The sequence below is a fragment of the Blennius ocellaris genome (genome assembly GCF_963422515.1).
Source record: "Blennius ocellaris genome assembly, chromosome: 16".
NCBI classification, from domain to species: Eukaryota; Metazoa; Chordata; class Actinopteri; order Blenniiformes; family Blenniidae; genus Blennius; species Blennius ocellaris.
The window spans coordinates 18,433,014-18,444,979 of record NC_137665.1 but is presented as its reverse complement, the minus strand read 5'-3'; the positions used below and the strand labels follow the sequence as shown (position 1 = coordinate 18,444,979).

The 11,966-nt window shown below is 45.1% G+C and overlaps 1 protein-coding gene across 1 annotated transcript; it reads right to left on the bottom strand.

Annotated features, from left to right (window-relative positions):
• Positions 1-424: 424 nt before the first annotated feature.
• On the bottom strand, positions 425-9,675 carry LOC308140920 (homeobox protein Hox-B9a-like; the record flags this gene model as incomplete). The annotated part of the gene is made up of 2 exons (XM_080510891.1): positions 425-660; positions 9,060-9,675. 2 exons carry the CDS (start codon positions 9,673-9,675, stop codon positions 425-427), a joined length of 852 nt encoding a protein of 283 aa, XP_080367017.1.
• Positions 9,676-11,966: the final 2,291 nt, after the last annotated feature.

The following is an 11,966-nucleotide window of genomic DNA, read 5'->3' as shown; positions in this document are numbered from 1 at the left end:
TTACTGTAGCTTTGTTTATACCACCAGCCTCAATAAATGACTCCAGCCGCGTTCATTAGATGACCTCAAGACTCCAGCTTTAAATTTGTAGCGTCCTCAGTGCCTGTATTGGATCAATTTAATAATTGATCGTTCATGTTGGCTCGTGGAGAAAAGCGGCATCCGAAGCGTTAAAGATCTGAGCAGTCTTGTGTGTGTGTGTGTGTGTGTGTGTGTGTGTGTGTGTGTGTGTGTGTGTGTGTGTGTGTGTGTGTGTGTGTGTGTGTGTGTGTGTGTGTGTGTGTGTGTGTGTGTGTGTGTGTGTGTGTGTGTGTGTGTGTGTGTGTGTGCAGTTCTTGTAAAAGGCCATTCAGTGTGAAAAGAACGACGAAAGAAGCGGATTTTACACTGTGTGAGCGTGTGCGCGGGATCATGCGAGTCCACGCTAGTCCTTGGGTTGGTCCTTGGTCTGTTTTTTCATCTTCATCCTCCGGTTCTGGAACCATATCTTCACCTGCCGCTCAGTCAGGTTTAGCGCGCGCGCCACCTCGTGCCGCCGGTCCCGTGTGAGGTACATGTTGAAGAGGAACTCCTTCTCCAGCTCCAGCGTTTGGTATTTCGTATACGGACAGCGCTTCTTCCTGGATGAGCGTGCGTGCAACCAGTTCGCCGAGGGGTCAGCTGTAGGAAGAGGTGGAGAAGAAAGGAAGAGGAACAAAGTTATTAAATTGTGTCTTGAAAGATGCATATTTGCTTAGTCAATAATACACGACGTCTGCCTGTGCGTAAAAATGACGAGTCCTGTGCGTAAAAGCTTCGCTCCACAGAGCCTCTCATACTTTAGTGCGAAAACTGGGTATAGAATGTCAACCCAGGTGGCTCCTTTGACATCCGTGGATCAATGGTTATTTTATTTGACACCACCGCGTAAAAAACAGACGACCTGCGCCCTCCAGCCCACAGATTACCGCGAACGGAAGAATCTAGAGGCGCTGAGGCAGAGATAACCTGACGTGACGAAACAATTAAATACAAGGTTACATTTATTTCCGAATTGTACGACTTCAATGTATATCAACACATCATACTCCATTTAATGAGCAGGGCTATTTGTAAGAAAATTAATATTATATATGTGCAAAGCCAGGGAAGAACTGTTGCGGGTGGCGCAGCTCTATCAGGTAATAGATAACCGGGCCACCATCAATGCAAATCAAAAATGCAATGATATACAAATAATTAGTTTAAAACCAAAATTAATTTGAACTCGGTAACTCAAAACCAACTATTACCATAATTAATGTCAGTGTTCTATTGACAGCTGCTGTTGTTTGATATTATTATGGATGATGCTACGCAGGAGCATATTTCAGTCAGTGTTATATTCTACATTGAAAATGTGAATGTGTCCCCTCTACAGTCAGTCGTCTTTCTTTATAACCGAAAAGTAGCTGTGGTGGTGTCTGTTCTTTCAGTCTTTCCCTTGTTGAGGAAAGATGTTAAAAGTATTGATCACACTCATTACAAATTAATTGACTAAATATAAAGCTTGCAGTCTGTAAAAACAACATGTATTGCGCATTTCCCAACAAATATTATCTGTGTGAAACTCCTTGATGACAGCATTAAAGGAAGATGAGCTATTTATGCGTCTTCATTTGACTCCTATTTAAACAGGAGTGAAACGTGCATGTTGGACACAGGACCTCGTCACCAGGGAATATTACATTTTTCTTATATATGCTGTCTTTTCTCTTAGTGTGAGAGTGATGATCACATTCCAGCTGTCACTGCATCACTTCTGATTGCTCCTAAATTAATAAGCCGTGGGAGATTTATGGCCATGATGGGATTGGGAGGGGAAAAAATGTTTCTTGTCTTCATCCTTTGCCTTTTTATTAAGCTTACGTGTAAAATGCAAGAGGGTCCTTACTCATCTTACACAGTGGGATGGTCCTGGACTGAATACACTGCGTTGTCAATGTTAAGGACACTAAAGTTGTTCCAATGAATAATTAACTCTAATACCCTGCACTGCTCAAAGCTCCTATGATGATGCAGGAAAATAGGTTCAAAGAATTTTTTTTTTTTTTAAGTCAGAAGCTCCCCTCAGTGCATAAAAATAGATTCTGGGATCAGAGAGAAATTGCTGTCATAGTTTTGCTCTCTGTCTCCCTTCCCTCTCCGGCACCACTTCTCTTGTTTGCCAGGCCACTCTGGCTCCTCCACCCCTCCTCCCCACCACCCCACCCCTCTTTATAGCTTTCAGGCCGATGTAATTAGCAGAGATGTTTTTGTTTAGGACACACGGGTCTGGTTTAGGGCTGAAAGCTATCTGCTCTCTCTTTCTCTCCCTCTGCAGAGATCTCAGCTTAAAGGCGACTCACTGAGACTTCACAAGCATCATGGATGCTTCAAACACTAGAAAACATACAAACAGAAGGAGGTAGCTGCCTTTGACGTCGTTGAGGTAAAAGGAACTTTTACCCTGCCCAGCCACACCCGGTTGCTGTGTCAGGCTGTCATACAGTCGTTCTTAATACCAGACTCTTTCAAAGACAGAGAGCAAACAAAGACGTTTTTTGACATTGTTTGAAACAGGTAAACACAAAAAAGTCATCTATACTTTCACAAAGGAGCAATGAGCAGTGTGCAATGGAGAGAGGTATAATAACACATTATTTCCCGCGAATCTGGTCCCAACTCAAATGCGACTCAGAAAGATTCACCCTGGAGGATTTATTGCTATAAATGTGGGTTTATGTAGAGTCAGTGGCTGTTTCTACCATTCTGCATTCCTCCCAGGGCAACGCAAGTCAAACCAAATGATACACAAGACACACAGAGAGTCGAACAACAGCCTCTATCATGAGCTTAGAGATATGACGACCATCTAAATCACTATGAGTAAACATAGCAGGGAAAAGAGAACATTTATCCTGGTGACATAGAATGATTCATTCTTATACACTTATCAAGGAAATATGTTGTTGTTCTTCTGCATCCGAGTGTAAGATCTGTGGGTCTGTAATATGTGATCTTGTCATCCAATACCTCCGCGAAGGAAAGATGGAGATTCAGCTCTGTTTTATGCGAATCAATGTGTGTGTGTTTGTCTGTGTTTGTCTCACTGTTCACATGTTTGTGGAACAGAAATCCAAACGTTTCTCAATAGTTTTTGAGTAAAATGTGCTGAAATCTGATTTATTCTTCGATAAAGTTGTTTGTTCACATGGTTTGATTGTTCTTGTAAAGCAGCATCTTGATCTGATGATGAAAGAAGTTGTCTCATATTGGAACTCCCAGATCAAATTAATGACCAAATTTTAATAAACAGATTTAGACGAGAACAAAGCAGCCTTCTCAACTCCCCCGATTTTGGGAAAAATTATTAGATATTTGTTTTCACTTTAATGGATCTGGGAGCTCTTCACAGACCTATTCCACATAATGAAATACAATAAATAAGGACATAAGCTAATTTTTGCTACACAGATATGAATGTTGTACTTCAAAAACATTAAACAACAAGAAGACTTTGCAGATTTAGTATAATCAATCCATGTTGAGAGCATTGACCATCATGTGGCCAACATTTGACCGATAACATTGTAGGGTTGTACGTGCGAAGACGGCCGTGACTTCATGCTTTTTTTCTTCGCTATTTTTTCCCTATTTTCTGGATGCGAGCAAATCATTGTCATTCCCTGCCTGTCAAACCAGCCACTTTGTTAATGCTGCTGGCACCTCCGAGAGATGCACAAGGTGTCCTTCAGAGTGGAGACGGTCAGCTGCAGTCACCAAAACCAAGTGAGCTGCTTTTAAAGCAACATGCACAGACGGTGGCTTTGGAACCTTTTAACGTGCTCATTTTGAGATCTTTTGACTTGATCAACCACTTTTTCTCGGTTGTTGCTTTCATAAATTAAAAGTCCGCAAGAGGTCATCGGTCATTGGAAAAGCTCAACTGGGACACTAACAACTTTCACCAAGAGCCGATGGCTCAATGTTGTTTTCTTATCTTGACTGGCCACTAGAGGTCTCCAGTTCGAAGACGGCTCCTGATTGTATTTGCGGGTCGACAGCAAGCATTGACCAAACAGATGTGGGAGGAGATGGAGCTAAGGAGAGATGATGGCAGGAAGCCATTCTCACATAACTTTGGCCTGTGAGAGTGTAACCTTCAGCACGACAGATGAATGAGACTTTGGGTCTGGAACAGTGATGGACAGCAGCATCACATGACCTCTGCGCTCCTGACAGAAGATAGGCCCCCCCCTCCTCCCCCCGCTCCTCTTCCTCCTCCTCGCACTCCCTGTTGGAGCTATCGTTAGCGGCCATCGTCAGTAAATACGTCCACGATATCCTCTGGAATCAATTTTCTTTAACATGACCGGCGTGTAGAGAATCGATTTCATCTCAGAGCAAAATAATGCCCGGTAAAGAGGTGAGAGTGTGGGAGGGGGGGGGGGGGGTGGCCACGTTGCTTTTGTCACACAGTAAAGTGGGTGCTTTGCATTCCCTGGGTGTATAATCACCTCCAGGACCATCCATTACCCTCGGAGCTGCGCCGCGACCATGGCTGTCACGCAGGATGACAAACAGTCTGAGGGATCGTGGTGGAGGAGGAGGGCGCTGAGTCGGGGTTGCTGGTGGACGGTAACGGATTGTATTCCACAAAGGGTTGGAAGAGAGAAAACGTGACGGAAGATTAGAGCTTGTGTACTTCCCAAGTTGACGCCGTCTGGAGGCGACGTTCATGTCTGACTGGGATGTGCACATGGATGGAAAGATTGATTCTCCAGTAGAGCTGCCTGCTATGCACCCCGTGGCCCTGCAGCACAATCTGTCCAAGTGTGTGTGTGTGTGTGTGTGTGTGTGTGTGTGCGTGTGTGCGTGTGTGTGTGTCCACTTTGATGAATGCATGGAAACAGCGACTGAAACGGCTGCAAGACTAATCTCAGGTCCCGTCTCTTTCTCTTGCTCTGTCTTGCTCCCTTTGCAATTTCACCCTAATAGTTCCAGAAATTGACCTCTCATATATCCCAAAGGCACGTTATTACATTTCCCCTAGTCATATTTTATCTGCCCCACCTTCTCCTGTCCCCACTCCCCCAGCCCCCATGCCCCATCTCGCCCAACAGCAACACGCCAATTAATGGGGTTGTTCACCCGGTGTTATAACTTAATAAACTTGGAGGGTAATAACTTTCTCGCTCTGCCCGGCAGCGGCGGCAGCAGCACAAAGACCAAAGTGTAATCTTGTAGTTTATTCTGGATGGCTGCCCAGCACCAGTAACACAAAGACAAATCTGTGGCCGTGTGCCGGCTTTAACTGGATGTGATGTTTTGGAAGGCCGGATTGCAGGGCGGTTATTAAGCTGGCGGCCATTTTGAAAACATGGGGTGGAAAACGACACACACTTATTGCTCACATTCCTTAATGAAGTGAATGAGAGCTTGAATGAAAGAAACCACATGAGCTGGTGAGTAAATCTGAGTTTCGACGTTGTTCCGTCAGGCTGAAACCTGAACTGCACACAAATCTCAGAGTCAGATTTATTGTTTTATGAAGCATTTTAGTGTCGTCGTTGATAAAAGCTGGTTTAGTTTGTTGAATCATAAAAGAAAACGTCCGGTTTAATCTCAAAGTTTTCTTCTTGTTGTTATAAATACAGTATTTTAAAGAGGTTTCTCATATTGTCTCTGCTGCAAATTTTTGAAAGGATGAGGAAATGAGATGTCCGAGTCAAGACTTTAAAGAGTAAAGGAACGACGCAAAGGATTTACACAGGTGATTTGAGCTGAAAGCCTCAAATTTGACTGTGAAATGTGTGGGAAAACATGTCAGACTAACATAAGAAATGTCTGTCACACTTTGACAAATGGCAGAAATTTCACAGCCTGTATTTTGTTACTTTTACCACAAAGGAGAAGTTTAAGTCATGCTTTTATTTTTTTAACACTTCTTTAACAGTTAGCAGCTAACTGAGGAGGGGGATTATTTGTTTGTGATATAGGACATTTTTTAGGGGAAAGAACTTGACGAAATAGAGTTTCTTTTGTTCAGAAAGTTCTGAACTGCCTCCAGGCAATTACTACTTCCATTTGGGATCTATTAAAAACACATGGCGATACTTGTTTATTAAAATTAACTGAAGAATATAGGTGGAATTCAATAATACCAAATTCATAACCAAATTGTTCCACAAAATTTTAAGTAATTGAGAAATTAATTAGGAGCCTTAAAAACAATTTTCTTCACTGCAAAAAACACTAAAATGGTTAATTTTGATTTTACTGGGGACATATATTTTATTCAGCTTTGTTTACGACGGGGTGAAACTCACAGCTCTGCTTCCTCTCCGCTACAAACAGCTCATTGTATGGAATTGTGTATTTTAGCAGTGATATAAAGTTGATAGACAATTGCAGGTTTAGTGTGGAGGTATTCCCCCATACACAGTTCAAAATGGCCGCCGTGCGAACAAAAGACAGAGAATCCAGTTAGTAGTTGGTGTGGCTCCCACTACCTGCCACGGTCAAACACTGCAAGGGGGGGGGGGGGGGGGGGGGGGGGGGGAGAAAAAAAAAAACCCTGCTTAGACTTAAAATTCGTTTCCCTTCCAGCTCACATCTCTTATTGTTCAGTCATTGAGCTGCAGGGACTTCAGGACCACCACACTGGGGCACACAGTGGTCCTGGAGAAAAGTCCAATAACTCAGACCTCCAGTCTGCTGGGCTCCATCCAACCCTGAACCAGCTCACGCAGCTGATGGATAGCACTGTGCGCTCACCGTGCTAGTGCAGTCATAAAGTGCACGCCTGTGTATAGCCTTTGTAATTTGTTCCTCTTCTCGTGAAAAGGCCAATATGGAGGTAAAAGTGACTCCCTCTCTCGCACGTTCCCGCTCGCTCGTGCGCGCTCTCGGCAGACGATGGATGGATCAGACTCCTCTGGCAGACGTTAGATTTATCAGGCGGGGTCAAAGGATGGAAACAAAGCCCGCTTACATCCAGCAGCACGGAAGAAATATCATATATAATACTTTGAAATATCAAATATGTTTCCAGGGAGCGCTTTTCTGTCCCGCCCAAAATAAGTCAAAATCTTTTGAAAAGGAGCGTCGCTGTGAGCCAAACCCCCGCCAGCGTGTGATGGATTCAATGTTGTTGTTCGTGCGAGTGATGGTAGAAAAATAGAACAAACCCGTGTTGTACTAGCGGACCTCTCAACGGCGCTATATCACGATGATTGCAATCCATGTCAGGCTAAAATATTATTATTATTATTATGAGAGGGGGAGCCGATGGAGAAAACAGCAGCTCGCGCGTAAAAGTCTAAGCGTGCAGGTTACAGACTGTAAAACAACATGAGAGGAAGAAATTAGATCCCTTCGACATTTTTATTCATCCTTATTTGATTGTATTAATCCTTATATTGAGACTTGGGGAGATATTGTATTATTTTTTATAGGACAAATAAAAAATATATTGGACACTTGATATCAAAACGTGTGAATCAAGCCGACTTTTATTTTTTTTTAAATCCTCTTATTGGTTCATATTTGGAATTTAGAACGAATTAGTCTTCTGCTTCAAGCTCATTCTCTCGTCCACTCATGTATCCGTCCGTGAGGAAAACCAGCGCAACGTCCCCGCGGGTCGCGCAAGGCGGCGTCCCCGAGCGCCTGAGTTATGAGGCCTCCGCTCTATTGAGAACTAATCTAGCCTGCTCTGCGGCGACGAGCCGCCCAGGTCAGTGATGGACGGCCCCGGCTTCTTTTATGATTTTGATGATTTTTTTAGTGGCAGACGGGCTGTGACGGAGAGAGGATGTGCGCGGCTGATGGACAGAAGAGATGTCTGACTCAGCCAGAACAATAAGCTGCTTTTATCCGGAATAATACTGCAGAGGTTAAATACGGCTCCAGAGCTTCTCCTCTGGAGAAATTCATGTGTCGGTGTGAACACAGTGAAGTGACAGAGAGTTGCTGACTACAGAGCCAATATGAGAGCAGAGTGTCCCTCTGTTCACCCAGAGGAGTTACACGGCAATATAGCCACCTAATTATGACTTGTGTTACCTTAACTTGTGAAAGAGAAAGTTTCTCCATTACGGGAATGTCCGGTAATCGTTTATGTTTGGTATTTTCCCCCGCATCTATATCCTGACGTGTACTTGTTTGTGCGTAAAGCTGCGAGGAGCAGAAAACCCACACAAACCGCACTTTGTGTAACATTTCGCTGCAGAGCGTTTCACACTTCAGACTGAACAGTTTGTTACAGAATGACTGACAACCACGAGGAGCATTAAAGGTCAATGGAGCGGACACTGTCAGTAAAAGCGAGTCAACGCCTTCAAGAAACGCTCTACTGCCGTTATAAATATTCCAAACCAAGGTGTATCCAGAGAAGACAGAAGTGCGCATGTCCTTTAGGTCCAGAGGTGACTCGGACCTCAGCACCTTCTTTAATTCCTGACACATCAAATAGACTTGGAAAAAGAAAAGGAATAAGAAGTGGACAATGTGACCATATGTGGAACTATTTTGCTCTCGGTCATCCGTAATTCTAAATTATTTCTTTGGAATTATCAAGTGACTTCAACTAAGTCTGAGTGGTTGTTTTTATGTTTGGTTGGAGTTTTGACAGAACATTCTAACCGGTTGTTGGTATTTCTTGATGAAGGATTAATAACAACTGCGTCCTTTCACTAAAATAATGTGAAAACTGAAAAGAACATGATAATTCAGCATTACTTTTCTGTTTTGGGAAGAGTGAAATTAGGTATTTTCTGGCAGATTATATGATATTTGTTGTTCTAATAAACAGCTACATTGTAAAATAAACGTTACTGAATATGCTCCTTAACTTTTGGAGCAGGCTGCTCTCCACGGGGGAAGCTGACTCAATATCACAGTAAACTTCGAGAGCAGAAGGTGGGGGGGGGGGGGGGCTCTTCGCCTCTCCGGCTCTTTGTTCTGCTTTTATGGCGGCATTAAACGCATTTACAATCTCCCTCTCTGTACTCCTTTTCACCCACTCCCGTCAGATATTTCCTGCTTTAATAACTTACTTTGATCCAGTCCGTCTTTGTCCTCGCTCCCGTCACAATTGTCCTTATTTTCCTCGAACCCTGCTCCGGGGATGGCGCCCGGATGGTGGCTCAGCTCGCGCGCCGCTGTAGAAGTGGATTCCAGGATGTAGGTGGTGGTCTCGAGCTGGTGCTGTCCTCCCAGCTTGGGCGGTATCTCTCCGGCCGTGAGGTGGCCGAGCTGCGGCTCCAGTTTGACCTGCCCCGTTTGGCCCGGCCCCGGCACGGACTCGGAGCCGCGCGTCGGCGCGCAGTCCAGCCATGAGCGTATGTACCGTGCGTCCGTGGGCACGTGCTGAGCGGGAATGTACGGATGGTAGACCGCCGGGAGGCCACTGGCGCCGTGGTGGGGGCTGAACGGGCTCCAGGACGACGAGAAGACCGGCGGCTTGGGCTGGAAACTGCAGGACGGGTACGACTCGGGATGGGGATGCTCTGTGTGCGAAGCGCCGCCCGCCAGACGTCCGCTTGCTGGCGCAGCCGAGCTCGAGCCGGAGTATTGGACGCCGGGAAAACGACCCGGGGCCGAGAGTTCATCGCTCTCGTGACTTATGATGGAGTCCACGTAATAATTGCTCAAAGTCCCAGAAATGGACATTCTCGGACATTATCTGCGAAACGCCACGAGTTAATTAAAAGGAGAAGAAGAGGAGAGACATTACGAGATTTTCCTCTTTCCCTCTGTCCCCCTTTTCTTCTTCTCTGCTGTCCTCCGCTACCCCTCCCCTCCCCTCTCTCTCTTTCTCTCTCTCTCTCTCTCGCTGTCTGTGTGTGTGTCTCTCTCTCTCTACTCCTGCCCCCGTCCTTCCAAACAACTTGCTCACTACAGCGAAACAAAGTGCCACAGCCTCCAGCCTCGCACGGTGCGCGCGCGGGGGTTTTGTCGGCTCTGTGCGAGAGGCGCAAACTGATTGGCCGGACTTTTTCTTCGAGTCTGGAAACGTCAATGGAGCGTAAATCAATCCTGCACACGGGCCTCTCTCTCTCTCTCTCTCTCTCTCTCTCTCTCTCTCTCTCTCTCTCTCTCTCTCTCTCTCTCTCTCTCTCTCTCCCTCTCTGCCTAATAGATTGCCCCTCTCTAAATAAATTGTCTTGTTTATATGCAATATGCAAAATGAACATTCCGTCCGTATATCTAGTCTGTGTATCTATGGCTGCTGTCAAGCGGGAATTATACAGAACGTTAAATTATGCTTCGTCCGGACAGTATGAATAAAAAGCAAAAGGCTGACAAAGAATTGCGCGCACATTATTATTATTTTTTGCATTAAGTTATGTCTTTCTCCCTCCAGACCCAAAGAGATGTGTTTCAGTTGGATGCAGAAAAATGAAGACTTACAGGGGGAACACTGTGTCTGTGCACTATAGCAATCACTTAAATCAATTCCATCATCAGGGAGTCAGCATTTAAAACTCCATTAGTACAAGCACCGATGCTCCTACACTTAGAGCGAGTCAACAGCACAGATATTTCTTAATCTGAGACAAGACAGACAATAAAATTCACACCTAGGAATGTTTAATTATTTACCCGCTCTCTGGATCTACTTGGAAGGGTTTTCGGTGAGCTGCAGAGCCGCCTGACACACTTTTTTATTGACAGCTTTAACAGTCATTTTTGTTAACGAGCGCCATTAAAGCCGGTCCTGCGTGGGTATGCGCGGTTGTCTTTACGGCGCAAACTACTTCAACTACTTTTTTTGGGGAGTCCGTTTAATGCCATAATAAAATCCCAGATCAGGGCGACTGCTTTGGTTTTATAGGGCTGATATATGGCCGGTGGTGGTGCGGACCGTAAACGCGGCTGAGTGCTGCAGCAGCCTTTCACACGGCGGTCAGCCCGCCAGGAGGGAGCACGGCTCGGACCGGAGCGCAGTGGAGACACCGGGAACCGGACAAGGAGTAACGGGACAGGAAGACGCGTGGCTCTGCTCACCTGGGGCCACTTCTCCATCTTGAAAAAAAAAAAGAAAAAAAATTCTTGAGAACTAAGAGAACTGGACTGGATTGGCCAGACATTTGACTTCCAGCTGACCTTTATCAAAGTCACCGGGATTGTAAGTCTTTATATTTCTTTCTAATCATTACAGACATGGAGTCCTGGACTCCTCCGAGCAGGCAGACTGTTGGTCGCGACTGTAAATCAGATCTGTGCCTCGCATATGCAGCTAACATCGTTATTTACGACGATTAAATATGAACTACGCATCGGTTATGGGGCTAACGCGGTTATTTACGAGGGAAGGTAAAGCTGCAGCGCAGCTCTCAGGTCCACTGAAGAGAAATGATGACTCGGACTGGCTGCTGCACACTCCTTCATTACAAAAGCAGCAACAAAAACCTCAAGAGAAGTGATCCTAACATCATCGTGAATGAATGCGGCCCCAACTTTGGCCTTCGTGCTTGACTTCGCCACATTCCTCTTTCCTTCATAGCCAGTTCATCCGGAGGAAGAGGCGAAAGATTGAGTCTCAAAATCACCCCCCCCCAAAACACACACACACACACACACACACACACACACACACACACACACACACACACACACACACACACACACACACACACACACACACACACACACACACACACACACACACACACACACACAGTTCGTGTACAAATGGGAAAAAAAGTACTTATTATTTATTTCTAATTCACTGGGATCTCACCTGCTGCGTAAATGTATCAGAAATATGTAATCGAAATGATTATCATGCTTGCAAAAGTTTAAGTTGTTCACTAAATGCTCTTAAATCATAACCCCGATTATTCGTAGTGTAGCGCTATTAGAATTCAAGGTTTCTTTTGTGCTACATTCATACTCCGGATGTTTTTCAGTCAGAGTCAGCATGACCTCCACTCTTCTCCGGCTTTGGGGATTTGAAT